At 38.5% G+C, this 21575-nt stretch overlaps 1 protein-coding gene across 3 annotated transcripts in view; it reads right to left on the minus strand.

Moving 5' to 3' along the window:
- The window catches only part of TBC1D9 (TBC1 domain family member 9), a 72141-nt gene that overhangs the window by 4173 nt on the left and 46393 nt on the right, over positions 1 to 21575 (minus strand). The window contains exons 9-21 of one of the 3 annotated variants that reach the window (XM_073001630.2): positions 20834 to 20984; positions 19906 to 20120; positions 18772 to 18889; positions 17918 to 18203; positions 16271 to 16400; positions 15972 to 16070; positions 15804 to 15872; positions 15214 to 15454; positions 13420 to 13485; positions 11692 to 11778; positions 10458 to 10532; positions 10244 to 10344; positions 6131 to 8389 (exon numbers count right to left, since the gene is read on the minus strand). In XM_073001630.2, the coding sequence (XP_072857731.1) occupies positions 7685 to 8389; positions 10244 to 10344; positions 10458 to 10532; positions 11692 to 11778; positions 13420 to 13485; positions 15214 to 15454; positions 15804 to 15872; positions 15972 to 16070; positions 16271 to 16400; positions 17918 to 18203; positions 18772 to 18889; positions 19906 to 20120; positions 20834 to 20984 (2343 nt within the window). In that variant the 3' untranslated portion in view covers positions 6131 to 7684. Of the gene's footprint in view, positions 1 to 6130; positions 8390 to 10243; positions 10345 to 10457; positions 10533 to 11605; positions 11779 to 13419; positions 13486 to 15213; positions 15455 to 15803; positions 15873 to 15971; positions 16071 to 16270; positions 16401 to 17917; positions 18204 to 18771; positions 18890 to 19905; positions 20121 to 20833; positions 20985 to 21575 lie in introns of those variants that run through there. The other 2 variants (XM_020783060.3, XR_013545860.1) reach the window with 2 other exon arrangements.

Genomic DNA, 21575 nt, shown 5'->3' on the forward strand with positions numbered 1-21575 from the left:
GTACTTCTTTTGATCAACTGATAACTGGTAGATGTAGCAAGAAACAGAGCAGGAAAACAGCTAGAGAAACATAATCCACGTGCCATTGGACTAAATTAGCTAGCAACTGCTTGATTGCCTTCTTAAGAGTATGTTATGGATTGTGGAGCCTAATCCTTATGCATTTTGAAACATACACACACTTTCCCTTATTGGATTGAGTGGGAAGCTTTCTTAACAGTGCAGAAATCAGGAACAAATGGAATGATCAAGACTTGGGGAGAGGGGACACAGAGCATTAAATCTCTCCAACCCTATACTAGAATCCCAAAGCAGATTGGGAACTGTACTTGCAGTTCATGTTTGAAAAAAAATTGTGTGGCTGGTAAATGTAAGGACAATGTCTCATCTAGTTTAGCTTTTCAGAACATTGTAGACATAGAGGGTGTTGGTGAAGGGTTTATTTTCACTGTCTTCATTTTATACGTTGAGGTATCTTTTCTGCTATAAAATACTCATACAAGAGAAATTTGCATTGGAGTGCATTACAAGCATTCATGTAACTTAATTGTCAGTAAATTCTAGTACACAAAGACAGCTCTGATTCTTCAGTGAGCAAGGGATTCTTCATACTGAAAGTGGAAAATCTGTTGTGTCTGTTATATATGAGCATTGGATTTCTGATTTATCAGAACGTATACAAAAGGCCTTCTGAAATCTGTGCTGAAATTAGTATAATTTGCTATGGTGGGTACATTTGGTGATGGAATATTGAATTCTAATTGAGTTTTTCCTTGAAATTATGAGTAAAAATCATAATTTCTATCTTTTCAAAACCAGTTCCACTATATTAAATACAGAAGTGCTACACAGAAGCAGTTTTCAAAGTGCTTGAGTCATTTATTCCACCAATATGTTCGACAGTATATTTCCTTCTTTAAGCGCTGTCTTCTTACAAAGAAGAGACAGCGCTTCTCTTCAACCATGAGGCTTTTAATGCTTTTAATGCTTTCCTTGGGTAAGAAATACTTTTTGTTAGTTTGTGCATTCAATATAAATACCAGAAAATTAAAGATTCCAAAATGAGTACACTAGAGAAGATTTCAGGGCATGTCATCTTAAGCACTTACGATGTTTTTGTTTTTCACTTCATAATAGCTAATTTTAGGAAGCCCCGTTTCTGTACATATCCTTGTAAAACAATTGTGTAACTCTTCAACTGCAGCACCCTTACTGTCTGTTATTCTTCAACCTGTCTTTTGAATTTCCAGGATTTAGCATTTTTCATTGACTTTCAGTAAACCAAATCAGCTAATTGGATCCCTAGAAAACAACATTTTATCAATAGCTTACCACTAGCTCAGGAGAAAGATGTGGGGCTCATTATGATAATGGTGAATTTCATTATCCCACATTTTATTATGTAGAGCAGGGTCATCATGAAAAGATATTGAGGATTAGGATTGGAGTTGGTAATTGAGTCCCTCCAGATCATTAGGAGTTTCAGTTCAAAAACACGTTGACAACCACATGTTCCCCAGATGTTTTACGGTAGTTGACAATTTGATGGTTGATTCTGGCAAGTTTGGATAGTGTTTTGTTTGGGCAGCATACCAAGAGAAAACATCAAATCACAATCTTCAATCTTTTACCTGAAAACGATTACTCCATATATAATCATTAAGCATTACTTTGCTAGAAGGTTAGTGTTCAACAAGAAGGTACATTAAAGGTTCTTTGAACTGATGTTTAAATAACTACCTTAAACCTAGATCAGATATAGAATTGCTTGGTTTTTTAAAAAAATGAATAAAACATTGAATAAAAAGATGTTATCAGCAAAGCACAAAATGATGTGATGTTAACGAGTATTATTTTGTGTAATATTTTAATGGTGCTATTGATCAGAGCTTGAGAATCTTTAGTAAGCAGATGTCTCCTATTTTTACAGTTGGAAATATTTTTTAAATCCTCCCTGGTAGTTGGAATAATTTGTATTTGCTTTATTATGTAAAGCAACATGACTTCATTAGAGTCAGTTGTGAAATCTTATGTGCTTCAGGTATAGGAACAAAAAACTTAACAGACAGTATTGTGATTCATCTTTACATGTGTAGGACTCCAGCTGCAGAGGTCTAACTGAGTTATGTGCTCCGTCCTGTGACTGCACGTGGCTGGCACCTCATGAGTTTACTGTGACACCTTCCATAGCTGGAATTCTGCATGTGTAAATGCTGAATAAGATAGTGGTCATTATCTTCTTGGGCTGCGATCCTGTAAACATCAAGTCCTAGTGAACTCAGTGAATTTTGCTTTTGGATAGAGGGTTGCATACTGACTTGGTTCAGACAGAGCAATCCCAGATCAATTAAAGCAAAAATTGGTAAAGTTGTTCATTTTGGATGTTGTGATGCCCAAAAGCAACTTTTCTAAACAGGCAGGATAAGCAAATGTGGCCCTCCAGATGTTGCCCATCCATTATTTAAGTGATAGTTTATTGAACCAGGAATGGGTGGTATGCCTGTGTCCCTCCTCTTTCCCATTCTTCTGTCCAGCTTACACATAACTTCCATGGTGTCCTAAATTAGTTTGCTAGATTTTTCAGTGTATACGCATTTCCTGTAAATCAGGAAATCATTATACGCTATTGCCTGATTTGAATGCTACGAGAAACAAAAATCAGGAAAGCTTTACCAAACTTAGCTACTTGGGGGAAGAGGAGGGGCAAGAGAATAACTGCCTGTGTCTTGTTCACAGTCCAGTAAATGATGATTTGACAAGCCTGGAAGGATAGTGTTTCATAGTTTTGTGGTTTCCATATGTATTTGCAAATTTCCTTTGATAAATCCATACTAGAATTATATTTGCACCACTTAATGTACTCTGTAAACATGAAGTGCTTGATGTTGAATAGGAATATTTTGTGAAGTAGATGAGGTTTACTATTTAAATAGAATATTGCATTGTGACAATCCTAAACCACAGTAGTAGTTCAGCACACTTTGTATGAAATCAAACTGCTATGCTCACTTTGAAGGAGTAAGAGTTAGTTTACACATACCCACTGTTTATTTCTCATGCATTTATGTGCAAGATCACTAGAGAAATGTGACCAAGTGTGGGGAGAGTACTTGTAAACAAGATGTGCCATTTCCTTACCATTAGGAAAGGAAGGTGCAGCCTGTATTCAATTGAACACGTGGTTACCTCTGTACTCCCCCCCCCCTTTGCATTGTTCCTCCAAAAGCGAATGAACCTTATGCATCATACTTACATAGAAGAAAAACCCATCTCTTTTTATGTAATTTCATTCACTATGTTTTGAATTGCATGCCTGAACAAAAATCTGAGTTCTAACCAGTTGACCAATTAAATCTATGGCTGTATGGTGTGAGAAGTTCAGTAACTTGTTCATAAAAATCAGTAAGTATGGTATGCAAAATTGTGGATTCTAGTATGTAACAGATAAAGGTGAGCAGCAGCATCAAGAAAGCAAAAGGAAACAACTCCAAAATAATGTTGCACAAATGGCTATAAATAGTTGATCAAAACTTTGAGTGGAAGTGGAAAAGCATTCTACAAAGATACACATGCAGGCTTTTTATAGGTGAGTTCAATAACAACTTAGGTGGAAGTACAGAAGCTATACATTGTACTATTTTATTCATTAGATCCATATTCAGGCAGTTTACTTACATTGTCACTGATGCAACAAAAGATCAATTTGAAAGTTTTTGATTTGGAAATAAAAAGTAGCCAATATTCTGTTCAGTATTTACATATACTGTATGCAGAGCTCCAGCTGTGAAAGCTGCCATGGCAATCAAAGTGCTAGTTTGCATGCACTATGCACACGACTGGCACCTCATCACAGCACTATGGCAGCTGCTGGAATTGTGTGTGTACAGTATTGAACTATTTATTGGCCCAGGATCCCAAATGTAACAGCCTTGTCTTTTAAAGCCAGCTGCTGCTTTAGCAGTCTCTACTATTAGAGCTGTAGATATGACAGCTTGGCTGTGTAAGGTTCCATAACTGATAAATAACCATTGTTTTGAGTCTTTGTCTGGTATTAACATTGATGTCAGCTGTTTCTATTTAATGTCTACTCCTTTGCTATCTAAAGAACACTTGTAGTTACTTGTAAATCTTTTTAGATTGAGACTTGCCTGCTAGTAAATATATGTTTATCAAAGTATGAAAGCAATAAAATGTGATGTTTGAACTGGAGTGCGAATGTTAATGTTAAAGTGGGGGAGTACAGAGGTAAAGATCAGTTTGGTCAGAAACTGTTTTTGTATGGTGTGTTATACCCCTATACCTGCTTTTAGAGCTTGCATTCTCCACCACTGTTCTGTTTTACAACCATTTTGAATCTCACAATCAATACCTTTAAATTGTGCCTCAGTATAGGAAAATATTAATTGTATTTCCGAATCCTTTTTAAAAGGAGTGGACAGAATCTAATTGAATATTTTATGTTGGTGTAAATCTAATTACATTTCAACAGTGAATCCCTGCTACTTAAGAAGTTGACACTTGCACTTTTTGTCATGCACCAAGGTTACACAGTCAGTGTGAAACAAATACAAGCACCGACTTCTTCACTATCAGAAATTCACTGCTGGAATTTATGCCATCCTGTGCAGGTATAACAGGATTCAGGCCGATCTAATATTTACAAATGCTTCATACATTTCGGCTGTCTTAACTTTTTCACAGCACCTCAAAAATCCTTGATAGGAACACGTTCTCTTTCAAGACCGTTTGTTTATGATAAACTACTTGTGAGCAATTGGCGTGTATGGACAGCTGCTTACATAAGAGAACTGCTGGATAGCTCAGTGGTTTAGGTGTCTGGCTGTGGAGCCAGAGGTTGGGACTTTGATTCCCCACTGTGCTTCCTTGAGAGTGTCTGGACTTGATCCATAAGAGCCCTTCCAGTTCTAAGATTACTATTACTAGTCCCTTCCACCTCTGATTCAGCTACCTTTAAAAGGTTCCTAGTGGCAGTATCATTCATCCTTCATTATCAAGTGAGCGAGTTTGTGCCCAATGTTATCTTACCTTGGAGAGACCCTTCCCATCTTTGATGCCCTAGAATAAGAGAAAAACTGACTGAAAAAAAGGTAATAGTTTGTATAATTCCTGGACAGCCTGAGGCATAAAGTGGGTATAGGAGTGTACAGTCCCCATCCAATAACAAGGTTAAATATTCTTTAGATTCAGTAGAAGGTAAAGGAGGATGAGCCAATAAATTTGCCCTAGATTCTAATATACAATTTTAAAAACATATTAAAGCTTCTTATTTTATTGCTATTGCATTTTTCTGCTTAAGCAAGTATGACTTGCTCTTTCTAACAACCATTTTGCTGCAGGAATTTAGCAGATAATGTCTGTCAGTGTTTTGGCTAGAATACTGACATTATTCCTATGAAACACAGATCAGGCATGCTGTGCAGTGATGATTTCCACACATACAGCAATGACTACCAATGATGATCTGGAATTGAAGTTTGTAATACTAACCAGTAAAGTTCCTTTGTAATAATGAAGTCAGTTCATGCATTCTTCTTGTGATTAATGTCTTGCATTAGCTTTAGCACTTTAATTAATTTCAGATCCTGTGCTGCCCAAAGGGCTAAAAATGTGTAATACATGAGGTTTTTACTCTGAAGATGAAATTTTGAGGAGGGGGAGATTCCAAATACCACACCTGAATAATACAGCCTACAAAAAAGCCACATAGCCTTGGCCATTTGCTCAGTGCCAAGGAAACAATCATACCTTGTGCTCTTCATTAAAAAAAAATCTTTTAACATACATTAAAGGTAATACACTTTAAATTTAGTTGTTTTTGTTTGTAAAAAAAATCCTGTTGTATAAGTTACAGCTACAGAAAGGTGACAAAATCAACTGGGAGAAGTTTTCAGTAATCAAATACTTCATCCTTCTATCCCTCAGCTTCCAGGAAATTAAATTGATTACTTACAAGTTGGACAAGCCAAAGGCAGAAAAAAAGAGTAATTACTAGAAATCTCCCCCACCAATGGTGTACTCTCCCTTCTACAGGTGTGACATACACAACAAGATTTTGGCCACTCAGTTCACACTAGAAGAGTTAACTTATACCATGAAAAAGCAGCCACAGTTTTCAATCAGGTATTAGTTTAATGTCCTCTTTAAAAAAACAAAAAGATGCTTGTTCACATTTACCTACTGTGGTTAAAACATTTTAGAGACAGTTAAATATCTTTAATAAGAAAGCAAAGCTTTGGCTAAAAAAACCTGGAAAAGTCACACGATCATAATATACAATATATAAAACAGTAATGCAAATATTTTTGAAGGCCGCAAATGAAGTACAAGCATGTAAGAACGATTTGGATTAATTATTTGTGAATTAAAAACCAGCTAACACATTTTTTAAATGACTGGGCCCAATCCATTCCTATGGTGGACACGGTGCCCACATTTATACGATTGCCATACGCTCAATGAAGCAGTCTTCTGCTTTCCTGCAGAAGCAGTATGGAACAGGGGAAATGGGCTACTGAGTGTGTGGTAATCTTTATGTGTGGGAAGCTGTGCACTGTAGTATTGAACTGTGTCCACTTAACGGTTCTGGAAAAGAAGTAAAGATTCAAAGTGCAGGTGCTCCATTTGTCATTCAACTTATTCAGAAAATTACATTATACATTATAATCTATAATAAAGTGACAGTGTTTTCATTCATTAAGACTTTCAAACATTCAGTTACATTTCCTTGCAGATTTTTTTTCAGATTACATTCCTGCTAATCACAATGTTTTAAATGAAGATTTAAGCAATTTGGCTATGAATTCTTAATCTACGATATGTTATATTCATGATAATGTTTGGTTTAAAATGTCAACACTAGGAATTATCTACATTATAAAATCCTCTCATTTTAAAAAGGGGTACTATGAATTGTTTAGGTGAGGACAGTGACCATTGTCAAGAAAAGTCCTTAGCAGGATCCCTGAAGAATGTATTTTAAAAAATATTAGAAATCACAAGCCTCTTTTAAAAAATTATAGAGAGAGACATCCACCAGGAATGCTGCACAGAACTCACTTTGAATCCTAAACAAGTTAACAGTATCCCTTTCTATTTCTTTCTCCTCACTTTACTGTTCCTTCGTGATCACTGAAGCTTTAGCACACAATTGATTTGTGGAGGCTTTCATTTTGACATCTACATTAATGAGGCAATAAGCTCTATATGAACAAAAGGTAGACTAATTCCAAACTGGATGGTGAAAATCTTCGTGCCACAGAGGTCCTCACTGTAGCCCACATGGCGTTTGTGACATTCTGATTTCTTCCAGTTCCTTCACTGCTCTCAAGATTTCAGGCTTTGTTGGAAAGCCTACACCTTGTTGTGTGCAAGGTGAATAATTTGTTGCCATTCATCCATGGACAGCAAGGCTAATAATATACACAGCACTGACAATTATCCCACCACCCACCCCATGTATACTGGCTAGGACAAGCTTTGTGGTAATATTTGCCATACAGAGAAGAACATAATAAGTCAAGGTAAATATGGATTTACATCCCAACAAGTTCACATGAGCAAGAACTACCATGTTTTGAAAACAGCAGGATCAGTGCCAGGCAGTAATAAATATGTCATAAAAAGCTATTTTTTTCTCTTAAAAACACCTCTCTATCTCATCTGCCTAGCCTGACATAGCAGAGATTTCATAGTCACTTGCAGATATGATGGGTTTGCCCATCATCCGCACATTCTTGGCATTAGTAATCCTTGCCATCATACACACTGGCTTGTCAAAGTACCGCACAAGGGCTGGTTCAGTCAAGAGCGAAGCCAGAAACTGCTCAAAGGTGATGGCCCAGTCTCTGTCAATGCTGGTACTTCTGGGCAGGGAAGCTGGGTTGCTACTTCGGACCAGAACGGTGTCCTCGCCGATATCCTCGCAATGCAGCTTGTCGTCCTCATGAGAGCCTGCACTTAGGACAGAATAGGAAGACATAGAGCTGTCATCTTTTGTATCATCATCAGAAATCAGCATGGAAGAGCCAGCTCCATTATCCCGTGGCGAAGAATCTTCCAGCTTAATATCCTCCATTTGTGAACCATCACCACAGATGTTCTCTTCTTCATCAGCAAGGAAACCATCTTGAAAAGGATCTCGTTGTTCAAGGTGATACTGCTGGCTCCCTTTCTTCTGAAGCAGTGTGTTCTGAATAACTTTGCTGCCATTTTCAGCCTCCTTACAAGGCTGGGCACTAAACAACTTACCAACCTCACCAATCTCCAGAAGCAAACTTGTCACGGCTGCAGTAGCATGGTAAAGATCCTGCTCATTGGGGTCTTCGCTGAACATATTATACATTGTCTTGCATAATTCAATAAACTGACCCTAAATGAAGGAAGACAAACACATTTGTCTCCTCAAATATTTATATTTCAGCATTTCATTTTGTACAGCCCCCTGTTATCTCTCCTGCTACTAAGCTCACAGTTGACTAGCCTCAGCAGCAATATCATCTGCCCTGAGGTAATTCTGTGGACCATGATAAAGAAAAAGTACAACTGTTCCCTGTGTAAGAACATTATTCAGACAGACACTGAGATAGAGGTATTCACTTCAAAGTTCACAGATACTGATACATTTTAGTAAGTTACAAGCATACTGAACTCAACAAAACTACAGAACAGCCTTGACTTATGAACGTCCTGACCTGTGACCAATTTGAGTTATGACCAGCTCTGGCCGCAAAATTTTGCTTTGACTTGCGACCGGAGCTTTGAGTTACAACTGGAAAAACGGTGGGGAAAAAGGCGGGGAAATTTGAACTGCTAACCATTGGTCGGTGAAGAGGCTGCTTCTTTGTAGCTCTTTCGCCCCAGCGGTTAGAGAGTGTGCATTCGGAGGAGGTTTCAGACTGCCTGGTAAAGTACTGCTTTATTGCTTTTTAAAAACTGCCTGTTCTGGGTGGGTATTGCAGTGTGTTTTTAGTGTGTGTTTTTAGGGGGGGTTCAGCTGGAACAGATTAATCGCGTTTCTGGTGGCTTTTGCAGTGTGTTTTTTAGTTCCTGCTGGAATGGGTTTGTTCGATTCTTGGGGGGGGGTTATGTTTCTGTGCTTTGATGGCAGTGTGTTTTTAAGTGTGTGCTTTAGTGGGCGGGGGGTTCGGCTAGAATAGATTCATCGCATTTCTGATGGCTCTTGCAGTGTGTTTTTTAGTCCCTGCTGGAATGGGTTTGTTTGATTCTGAGGGGGTTCTTTCTGTGCTTTGATGGCTCTTGCAGTGTGTTTTTAGTAAGGGGGGGCAGCCGGAACAGATTAATTGCGTTTCAGTGTATTCCTATGGGAAATGGTGCTTTGAGTTAAGACCAATTTGAGTTACAACCATCTTCTGGAATGGAGTAAGTTTGTAACTCAAGGCACCACTGTAATTGTTTTAAAATAAATACATAGTACTAAATACAATAGTTAATTCCAACTAGTGCAGACCCACTAAATGACTTATTAAATCACCATTTATGTTAAGTCCTACTGATTCAATGAATCTACTTTACCATGGATTAATAATCTGATTTTAAAGTATCCAGTACTGAATATAATTCAAATGAATTGTTTCAAAATTTCTAATAAAAGAAAAATGATCACAATTGAAGTGAGCAACAAAACGAATTAAAGATTAACAAACTGATTGCCTTTAAGATGAGGCTGGCTGTAGTCCATAAAACTGATTCCAACTAATATTTCTTGGCACTTCAAGATGTCGCAAGGCCCTTTGTCAATTAAATTTTGCTGCAACAGCCTAACAGAAGTACATTCTTACTATTTTTGCCCAAAATACAAAGAAAAAAAAAACAAGGGCCTGATCCATAGGGTTTTTCATAGTACAGCAGCAATGTATATATTGATCTGTACATCCACCTGCTGAAAACATTTTTGTGCTGCCAGATTTCACAACACGACTTGGTAGCTAGCGGCAGCAACTGAGACACGGAATCCTTTCTTTAGCTTGAATGTAGAACTACTAACAGTGATAATGAAATTGACCATACCACCTATCCAACTGTTATGGGTGTATTTGGACATTACCAAGTCATACCCAGTTTCAGATGCCCTGCATACGCCTCTTTTCCCTGTTGAAATGCAAGAGTTTTGTTCCAAACTCCCTGTGCATCTGTCATTTGCAAATCTGATAGTTTGCATTTGTCAAAATGTATTAAAAGTTCTTTACATGCTAACAAAACTTACCTGATTTAATTTTGGCAAGTCCTTTGTATTCTTTGCTTTGGATTTATTCTCTTGGCTCCACATTCTAAGGTAATTTCTGTTTTCCTGAGAGTTCTTCTTACCTACCACAATCAAGGGTCCAAAAATAGGCAGTGAAAAAGTGTATCTAGTTTCTTCCAAAGAAGAACACTTCTGATCATACCATCCAAGTTAGCAAGCAAGATGAATGATGTACCTTTTTCAGTTTTCACGCTCACATTAACAAATCCTTCCTCTGATCCATGCTTGTTCCTGCCATCTACTCCAACAACTAATAATATTCAGGAGGAAAAAACAAAATTAGTACCTTATGACAAACCTCTGGATTTGTGCAATTTTATTAGTGAGCCGAAGGAAATATAGTTTCAGCTAGACTTTTTTGAGAGTTGCTGAGCAGCCCTCCGAGACCTTGCTTCTATGGGCAAAATTATTTTGCAAACATGGGGCATAACACTTCCATGAGCATAGCACACCTGTTTGAAGTAATGGGGCTTTCCATTTGTGCAAGGGGTTAGTTAATTCTCCTTGGTGCAAGTGGCAGGGAAAGAGGAAGCATATACGTAATGGCCTGGATTTACGCATAGTTAAGAACCAACAGGATTCTGGGCCATGTTCTTTGGATAAAGGCCTTCTGGACATTTCAGGATGGGTAAATGGACTGCAAGCTGCACACCTGTATTTAACATGTTTTTAAAACTACTTGTATCTATAAGTTTTTAATATGATATTCATTTAGTTTTTAAAAAAAATACTGTAATCATTTTTTAAAATTCTATAAGCCACCTTTGGGCCTTTATAGGAGAAAGAAAAGATAAAATATTTTAAATGAATATATATAATGCTAGAGAGTGAATCTATCCGTGTAAGTCATTTCTCTTGAACTGTAACTAGTCTCAGGTGGCAAACAATATTGACACTGGGCTTTGCTTAATTTCAAACCGCAAGAGGGGAATATGCAACACGTTCTTTTTAGTGACAAGCAGATGTACTGTGGAGTAGTTCTAAACATATGTATAAATTGGTATATTTACTTTTACCTTCTCCCTTTTTCTGGTAAACTGATTATTCTGTTGAATCTGTGTCTAGAGTAGGCTTGGGTGGGACTGGCTTGAAGAGATGTGGGGACATGTTTTGACAGACTGCTTTAGGATACAATGATTAAATATCTAGTTCTCTGCACACTACTAACTAGACCATAACACTACATTGGTCCTTGAAAATCTGCTTATTGCATTTGGCACTATAGGAATCTAGAAATCCAATGTTGAAGAAGATTCTTTCATAAACTCATTCTCATCCTAAAGGTTTGGGGGGGGGGGTAAATGATAGCTGTTTGGAACTTACTAAGCATCTTTATAAAATACCCTCCATAATTAGCACTAGCATCAATAGTCTTGAAAGAAGAAAGAATCTCAGGTAGAGTTCTGTACCATGTGTACACTCTGGTGTGATGTCTTCAAAGAAATATTGAGTTGCTTCAAAAGCAGAATCTGGCTCTTCTGGATCAGAAGATGGGTCTGTGTAAAGAAGCATGGAATATCAGCATGCCTTGGACATACAACAGTCAACCCACTTGTACATAGCAGAACTACAATTCTGTGTCTATACTACAGGACTGAGAAAAGCAAAACCACTTGCTGCCTACATGTCTTTCTATAGCTCTGCTATAGAAGCGTGCAGGAAAACGGGTACATCTCCAGGTTCTGCAGAAGATCTTCAGTGGAGTTAAAACCACATATCTCAACATTGTTCCAAAGATGTGCAGAACTGGGAGCTATGCAGTGACCACATGACAGATGAAATTCAACAGTGAGTTGCAACTAGAGTAGGCCTACTGAATCAGCATGAATGTCCCGAGTTGACTCATTTGTATGTTCCACTGATTAAATGGCCTACTCTAATTTCTCAATCCTTGACAGAGCATTGTTGTGAGACTCTGAAGCAGCGGTTCCCAACTTTGGATCCCCAGATGTTCTTTAATTAAAACTCCTAGAAGCTTTCACCACTACCTATGCTAGCCAGGATTTCTGGGAGTTGTAGTCCAAGAACAGCTGGGGACCCAAGGTTGGGAACCACTAGTCTAGAGGCTGCTGGTGAGAGGAGGGAATGGGAAACGTATCTTCTACCCTGCCACCTCCATAGGTAGTACTTTGAATCCAGCCCATAACATCTGCCTCTAAAATTGTCCATTTTATTTACTCAATTGCTCAAACACATCAATCATTTTATTAAATACTGTACAATATAACAGCAATAAATTCCTGGACACCTATAGGAACTATGTACTGCTGTAAAGACCTTTTCATTTATGCCCATATTTTTTCATCTATGGATAGTTACATATATAAAGTGTAAAGAAGAGAGCATGACTTTTGGAAGTGATCTGACTCAAGTTAAGAAATCAACCTGGACATGAACTGCTGGATAGCTAAGTGGCTTAGGCATCTGGTTGTGGAACCAGAGGCTGGGAGTTCAGTTCCCCACTGCGCCTCTTTGATGGGCTGGATTCAATGATCCAGGGAGTCTCTTCCAGCTCTGAAGGTCTAAGACTGTAATTATTATTAGTTCTATCAGCATAGCCAATATAGTAAATTGCGAATATAGTAAATTGCAACTAGAGTAAGCCCAATTGAATCAGTAGTGCTTTGGTGAGTCAATTCCTTTGCAAGTTCCATTGATTCAGTGGGCCTACTCTAGTTGCAATTTACTATGCTAAGCAACAGGATTTCTGCCTTTGAGTTGAGCAATTCAGCAAGCAAGAGATATTATATATGCTGACTCCTTAACTTGAAGCAATCTGCCTCCAAAAACTGTGCCACTGATGTTGTGCTGGTAGACAATCATCATAGGATTTTGGTCCATGTTGTTTTATCAACTAACATGTACTATCTTGCCCTATCTAGGAAAATAAAACCAAACGGAATTATGCTTATGTCTCATTACACAGCTACCATCCAATCCATCCTGCTAGGGTAAAAATCCCACTGCTGACTGGTGGAATAAGGCTACAACAAACATCTCATTATAGCTGCAACTCTAAGAAGTCAGTCACCTGTAGTCGGTAAAATATACATCTGTGTCAGCAAGCAAAAGATTGCATTGGCAACAGGGTCTAAGCAGAATTTTAAAGTATCTTGAACGAGCCTATATTTACTCACCAGGCAAAACATGCATTTTATACAGCAGCTTCAATTTCTCTGTAAGATCCCCATGGCAAGCTGCACCTAGAGAAAAGCACATTCACTGTCATTAGAATTTTGTTGTTGTTGTTGTTTAGTCGTTAAGTAATGTCTGGCTCTTTGTGACCCCATGGACTAGAGCACGCCAGGTCCTCCTGTCTTCCACTGCCTCCCGGAGTTGGGTCAAAGTCATTAGAATTACTAACATTTAAACCCTTAGAACATGGACAATTTTCCAAACTTGGAAATTCATCTTCTGTAATCTAAAGGTTTTGTGCTTAATTTATATTCAGCTCCCATAAACACGAATAAGTGGGGGGAAATGGGGTAGAAAGCATTTACAGAATCCCTACAAGGATATCTTCCCAGTACACAGAGATGAGCATGTAAAAGGGAACTGGTTGTTACTCAATGGCTTTGGAAACTAAGCATGCACTATGTTTACATTTCCACTGCTCCAGAATGCATCAGCATAACATTTCTGTTTGTATGTATTTGCACTATCATCCTATAATCACTGCACTGCAGTATACAAAGCTCTCAGCATATGAGAATATCACATGAATTGGATAAACTGAACATTTCTTAGAAAAGCCTCAAAAATTGTCATGTATAACCTTTCTTGACACAGTGGCTGAAATCTTGTTGTTTAGTATAGTAACTCAGAATTAGAGTAGACCCATTGAATAATGGCAGTTCCAGAGGAGTCGACTCACCAAATCCCCCTTATACAATGGGCCTACTATAGTTTCAAGTTATTATACCAAGCAACAGGATTTCAGTTAATATGCCCGTTAAAGCTACAAAGTCAGATATTTTGGAACTACTGCTTTAAACTCCATTCAAATACAGCTTAGTTTTTGAAATGATTTCCCCCCTCATTTTCCATATTTTGTTTAAGTAAATCTTCCTTGATGTTAAACAAGGTACAATGATAACATAGAGTAAGTCTTGCTATGTAGCTATTCAACAAATAAACAGATATTTTACTTGAATTCTAAAATCAAGCCTCCAATGACAAATATCAACTGAACATCAAGAAGGAGAAAGTATTTTTTCTTCTTTTTGCAAACAAGACACAGTTGCATTTGAAGAACAGAATATTAAATCAACCCATATAGCTGACTTTCTGAATGTGGCTTAACATAAACTCAGTTACATCAAACCTATTAGCGCTTACATGTACAGAGCCTTCTACAATGTTAACAGTCTCAGGTAAGACTGTATGCCAAACCAATGATTTCAGTTAACAGAGAAGGGAGAGCCTTAGAAGAACAGCGTAGTGCAGGCTTGTCCAACCTGCGGCCCGAGGGCTGCATGCGGCCCAGGTAAGCTCGTAATGCGGCCCAGTGCAATTTTTTATTTTAAAAGAAATTCCAAAGTTTCAAGTTACACTGCTAGTGCTTGCAGCCGGAATGTGGCCGGGGCATGTCACAACAGTAGAGGGAGAGAGAGGGAAGGAAGGAAGGAAGGAGTTGGAGGGGAGGGGACAGGGGGGCTGCGTGACTGTATTGCGCCATCCCCATCAATAGGTGGACACCCTCCCGGCCCCATAAAGCCACCGGAGTCGAAGCTCGCAGCCTCTGCTGTCTGCTATCGCAGCTGCTGGTAAGCGCGCTTGGAGTGGGGCTGTGGAGGACGGCTAGGGCTGCCCCCCCCCATGCGGGCCAAACCAAATTTATGTCCGGCCCAAACAAAATTTTCATCTTCTAATGTGGCCCAGGGAAGGTGAAAGGTTGGACACCCCTGGCGTAGTGCATGCATTTTCCTTACTAAGCCCGGAGACAAATTCACGGAAGTTGATTAAGGAATCTCCATTTTCATCCAGTAATCTGAATAAGCGTGCAGCCAAAACATCAGAGTGAGTTCCACAGGCCCAAGGAAAAAGGAGAGCAAACATCCCTTTGAACTGCTCAAAGTCAATGCGGTACTGTTCCAAATAAGGCAAGCTTGGGTCATGGCGGTCAATGGCACTGCTGGTGCCTCCCCAGTAGCAGCTAGTGAGATGCTCGGCCTGAAGAAGAACAAGGCACATGATGGAATCATTATCACAATTAGCTTCGTAACTAGTCTAGCAGTCACCATTCCCATCCCAATCTATGCTGCTTTTAAACAAAGATGATTTAGGAAAACCCCATTTCATCTTGACTAGGATTGGTACTAAGACCAACAATGTGACTGCATTATAGTACTGTTATAGCTGGAAAGGAAACCACAGCTTGAAAATGTTACCTAAAATGGTTAACCCATTAGTGCTTGTTACAGTTTTTACATACGGTATTTAGGATGTGTTAACTTTATTGCATATTTTGGGGCAATATGCCAATAACATGGCACTAAATGTATTACTACTGCTGCTATACCTTGAAAAGCGCGTAGAGTTCCTCTAGCTCATCTATCGTAAAAGAGGTTTCAGTCACTATGGTTCGTACCTTTCAAAATGTAAGAAGAAAAAGTGTTTACGCCAAAGGTTTGTGCTTCCAAATACATCAAGCAACAACTGATCAGAAAAAGCACTCTCAGGAACCTACCACATTGCGTTTCGTAGTGTCTTCAAGTGTCTGGATCACCTTCAGCCTCTGTTTGAATCTCATTTGTTCAATCAAATCTGCCCTTATGCTTCCAAATTTCTAAAGTGAGAAATTACCATTCAAAATTAAAACCTATGTCACTGTGCTCACAAAGCAGATTTTTATTTTCACACTGGACACTCTGCAAATAGCTAGATGCAAAATCTAAAATGACTCCTTAGAATATACTATTTTCACCTTCAAACAGGAGACAAAATTAATTTGCAGCTCTTCAATTTCTGTATATTGGTGAAAATTACCTCATAAGATGTTCTGATGAGCCTGAAAATATCCACTTCAGGATAAGGCCCCACATCATCACTGAGCAATGAGTGAAGATGAGGAATTGGTGGCAAAGTGCTGTCTTTATTGGTCACACTGTCCAAATACCTACAGATGGCAAAAGAATCAAATTGCACATGTTCAGACTTCCAAGTGTAAACCTAATCGAAGTGTATGTTATATCCCATTTCTCTCCACAAGTTTACTAACCAAACAAACCAGGCAGAAGTTGGAACAAGAGTAGTTTCATCCACATTCAGTTAAATACCAATGGAGGAAAAGCTAAGATGCTCTAGTTCAGCTGGCAAGCAAGTTGTGATCACTGTGGCAAAAATACAACTTCTACTTGCGAAAGAAGGTCTTGCTGCTTCACAGTGTGAGCAATGACAACATAAAAACTATTCATTTTGAATCAAAACATCAGAAATATTCAAACATTTGCTGTGTAAATGTTTTGACATTACTGTACCCAGGTCTGAGTATTTATGCACGTGCTAGGAAACCTACATCTTTCCAGATGCTGTTGGACTCCAACTTCTATCAGTCTAGATAAAAAGTCCTCAGAAATGGCACTGGGAAGGCTTTCCTGGGGAGCAGCAGTGCCAATCAAGATTCATAGTAATGTGCTAGACAAACTACCAACCTGAGTTAGTACAAGAGAGCTCATTATCACTAAATCAAATGAGAGATCAAATGAGAGAAAATTAAAACTCAGACTCAGGCAAAACTGCTGCAATGCTAGCTGATGGCCAATTAATATGGCAGAAAACAAGAGTCTAAGGGTACAACCAGGCAGGCATTTGTCCTGCAATTTGGTCCAGTTTGAGGACAAGCTGGGGTGTTCTTTTTTCTGGCACCTGTATGACATACATGGCATCACAAGCCGGTCTGCCCTTGATCAGTGCCTACTGCACTTTTGGGGTCATTGTCATGGTCTACTGTTTTGTTTTTTTGGTGCAGATAGGATCACTCCATTTTGGTTCATTTCTAGTGTGTGTGATCACTGGGATTGAACCAAAGAGGCTGTCTGTCTGTCCCTTTGCACTTAATCTTGAGAAATGGAAAATGTCTTTACCACTCACCTGCAGAGGGAAAGAGAGAAAAAAAATTCTGTTTCTTTGAAACTGTTGCTGCAACAATTAAAAAGAAACGGGAAACTCCTTCTCCCTTCCCCTCCACAGGTGAGTGGAAAGGAAGCTTCCCATTTCTCAAGATCATTAAGCAACTTAGGCAAAGCAGAGAAAAGGAAACAGGAGGGAAATGCTTTGTTTTTGCTTTCTTTCTCCTTATAGGAAAAGACTGGTCTAGATCATGCTACACAGGATCATTTGAGGTGGAAGTATTGCCACAAGTGACATACCGCACCTCAAAGCAACCCTGTTTAGCATGATCTAATCCAATCCAGACCAGGATAATTGGGCTGATTAGTTGCACCCAAAATCCTTCATTGTGTGTCTATACTTTTGATTTATATCACACAGAAAGCCATTTGTGCAAAATCACTTACTTAAAAGGGGGGGAAAAACCCAACACATTTTGCTGGGGAGGGTATGAACGCTAACAGCATGTCTACAATGACAAGGTTTTTTTCCCATAGAACCAAAGCAAGAGCAGGCAAAATTTACCTTCCAAGCACTGTCATAGCTTCACCATCATCTTTACAATTCAGCAGCTTGTCCACATTTGCATCTAGCACTGCCAGTGCCAACTGGAATATCACCTTTATTCCTTCATAGAAGAAACAGTCCACCACAACCACAGCACTTTCAAAGGGCATTACACTGAGGAATAGTGTGAGGAACCAGGAAAGGGAGATTGTGGAGATGACCCCTAAATCCTGCATGCAGTCATAGAGTTGGGGAATATAATCTCGTGCTAACTCTTCAAATACACCTTGATCCACCAGAGCACCTGTAAGACATCATTGGCATTTGAGATATAAAATTTGAACCAGTGGAATGTACATTGGTGCCCATCTAAGAAATCAAAATGGAAGAATTTTTCAGTTAGCTTACATTGCACTGCAGCATCCGGCCACTCTAAAAGGCTGAATGCTTTAGTTCGTTCATTTGCAACGCAGTAACTGATACAAGCCAATATGAAAGTAAATTTTCTTCAACACTAAACATTTAGATAATTAAAAATTTCTACACTAGTTGAGTCCTCCTGCCATATTTTAATGATTATCAATATAATTCAACATTTATTATTTTTTCCTGTGGTTATCATTTTTTAAAACCTATTTTAGAATGTAAGAACAAGACACAGAAAGGTTACATTTGGTTATGATGTGGTGCAAAAAAACCCCAACAAATAAAGATAAAACAACAACAACCCACAATTCATCAAAATACAGCTAGAGCCCCACCAATTCAACTGTCCTTCTGCATTCATGAAATGCAGATCACTTTCTGGTCTGCTTAAAAACTAGTCTGATATTCTCAGTGATCAGGCTCTTGAAACATCCACTTTAACATACCAACAACTCTTGTGTTGTAGTAATCTGGTAGCATGCGCTCACACAAAGCCACAAGCAGCCAGAATGCTTCCTCTTCCTTTGCATACAAAAGCAGTACTGATGTAACAATATTCATGGCCTAGAAAAAGTTTAAAAAGGACACTTACTGGATCTTAAACAGTCTAGATAACAGATTCAACAAGCAACAGCCCTAGTTTTCACCCTAATTTTAGAAAGTCGCTGTGGTAACAAGACTGCAAAATATTTTTCTTAGGAGGTGGAGCCAGAGTTTAGGAAAAAAATTATTTTTATTTCTTTATTTCGGATGACAATCCCCCCTCCACTTGGATCCTGGGAATTATAGTCCAAAAATGTAACTCTCAAGCACAGAATGGAACTATGCAGTCGAGCTATTATCAGCCAAGTTATTGCAGACTCTTAATTGTTTCTCTCTAACAAATGTAAACAGGCAAAAGGCATTTTTTTAAAAGGCAGAATTATGTGCCATTAAAGAGGTAAGAATGTGTTGTATACTACACACAAGCTAAAGCATTTGGCTAATGTCCAATCACTCTCATTAAAAAAGTCTCAAGTGACTAGTGCCAATATCCGTATCACCAGAACAAGCCACTGCAGAAGATACATGTTTAATTGCTTTTGATATGATATTTATATAGTGTTTTTTAAATTACTGATTGTTTTATAGTTTTACTTGTTGTGGGTCTCCTATGGGGAGAAAGGCAGCATATAGATAATATAAATAAGTAAAGGTAAGTTTGTGTAAGAAGTATGACAGTTCACCTTGTAAGCCTTATGACTGAATTAAGCTGAGTTTCCTTGTTTCAAGGCCAGCACTCTAACATTTACACTTGTAGTCTCTCTTAAATCATTGCTTAGTGTAAAAATGGTGAAAAGTGGAAAAAATCAATGCAACAATGTGTTAATATGCAAACTATCCAAATGTGTATACTATGCAAATTAGGCTGCCCAGGTTTGGAGAGAGCAATGCTAAGTATACATCAGTTCTATGTAAAATGTATATCTGTCTGTCTAACCACTGAAGATTTGGCCTCAGGACCAACAGTTCAGTTCAACAATAAATGTAAACAGGATGAAGGAACTGGGAGTTCTTAAAATGAAGGGAGTGTCAATTACCTGGCAGTACCCTATGTTTGGATTTCGAAATGCATAAGCAGTCAGTACTCTCCTCAGAGCAGCAATACCCATTTCATTTTGGAATGCAGGATGCTCTGGGAGAGAGCGATGTAAATCCCTCTCAATCTCTTCTGTGGCAAGGTTGTATTTGCCCATGGATTTCTCCACCAAGTCTTCATAATAGCCAGCATGGGTGGCCATTTCATTAATAGCTCCTAACAATGCAAAAGAACACACTGATAAAGCAGAAAGCAGGTTACAGAGATAGGCCAGGGTCCCCAAGAGTGGCACAGCTAGTTCTGCATGTCGAAGGGGGCTTTGGGCTATGCTCCCCCAGTGTCATAGGCCTCCAAGCCACTTGGGAAACCAATATTTAAGCTAGACGAAGTCTTCTCAAAAGTCTGCAATATGGCAAGAGGATCTGTTACTGAGTAAAACTCCGAAATTTCACTAGGGATATTCAAGCTCCAAATTTGCCAAGGGTGGGTATTTGGATCCCAGGCATGAATAACAGGACACAGGCTGTGTTTTCATGAAAGCTTTTAGCCTTCACACATTCTGTGGTAAAGGGTTTCTAAACAGGTCAGAAATCAGCATTCTGCTGATAATGTATGCTAAAGTTTAATCTCAGTTGCAAGTCATAGATCAGGATGGGGAGGGGGACTTTGGCTTGCTGAACCCCAGCAAGGATACCTCTCCAATTTAGTCTGTGGTCCTAAACATACTTATCGGCACATTTGTTACATTAAACTTTAAAAAGTTTTATTTTGAGTTTTAGAAATGTAATTGTCAGTCTCCATTTATCCTGCCATCAATGCCGATACTAACCTCTGAATCTTTTATGCATAATGAATTCTACAGAAGAAACAGATCAATTGGGAGATCCTTCACTCAACATTACAGATCCATTTCATCTATTTCTACTCACCTGACAGGAGCAGCCAGAGTTCCCCTCTCATGCTTTCAGGAATACCTTTCAGCACAAGGTCTCTCGTTTTCACTGTACGATACATACAGATACCCTGGCCATATTCAGCAAAATGAATCTTCCACGCTTGCTCTTTCAAAAATTCCTTTGCCTTTAAAAATGTATGAAATAGAGTAAACATATATAACCTGTGCAACAAAATTTGGTCATATATTTAGAGAGAAGAACCCACTTCTCAAGCTTCATTATATTATTCAATTGTGCTTTGCAGTGCATGTTCTGATATCACTATGTTTGTATGGCTTTGCATAATGACCTCCTGATGTCAATCTGACACTTCAGTTTATGATACTTGATATCTCAGGTGGATTTAGTAGATTCAACAGATTTTTAACCTTCACATTGGGATACACTTTAACTAGGGATGTGTATTAGCATCAAAACTCAGATTTGCAATTCAGCTTCAGAATTATTCAGAATTTTAAACATTTGGAATTTCTGAATATCCAGAACGCTGTTCCAGTGAATATAAAAACTACTGCATATCATCATTATTTTTCCCTTTTAAAAAACACAAAGAGGCAAAACATTTTAAAGGATTTTCCTGTGTCCTCTGACACCTTCGCAGTGACTGTGCCAAAAAACAACAAAACAAAAAACAACAACAAAAAAAGAGTTCACCCCAACAACCGGCAGTGCCTAGGTATTAGGAAATGACTAAGAGCATACTGTTTGAATACTG

This window comes from Pogona vitticeps, chromosome 5 (assembly GCF_051106095.1).
Source record: "Pogona vitticeps strain Pit_001003342236 chromosome 5, PviZW2.1, whole genome shotgun sequence".
Lineage (NCBI taxonomy): Eukaryota > Metazoa > Chordata > Lepidosauria > Squamata > Agamidae > Pogona > Pogona vitticeps.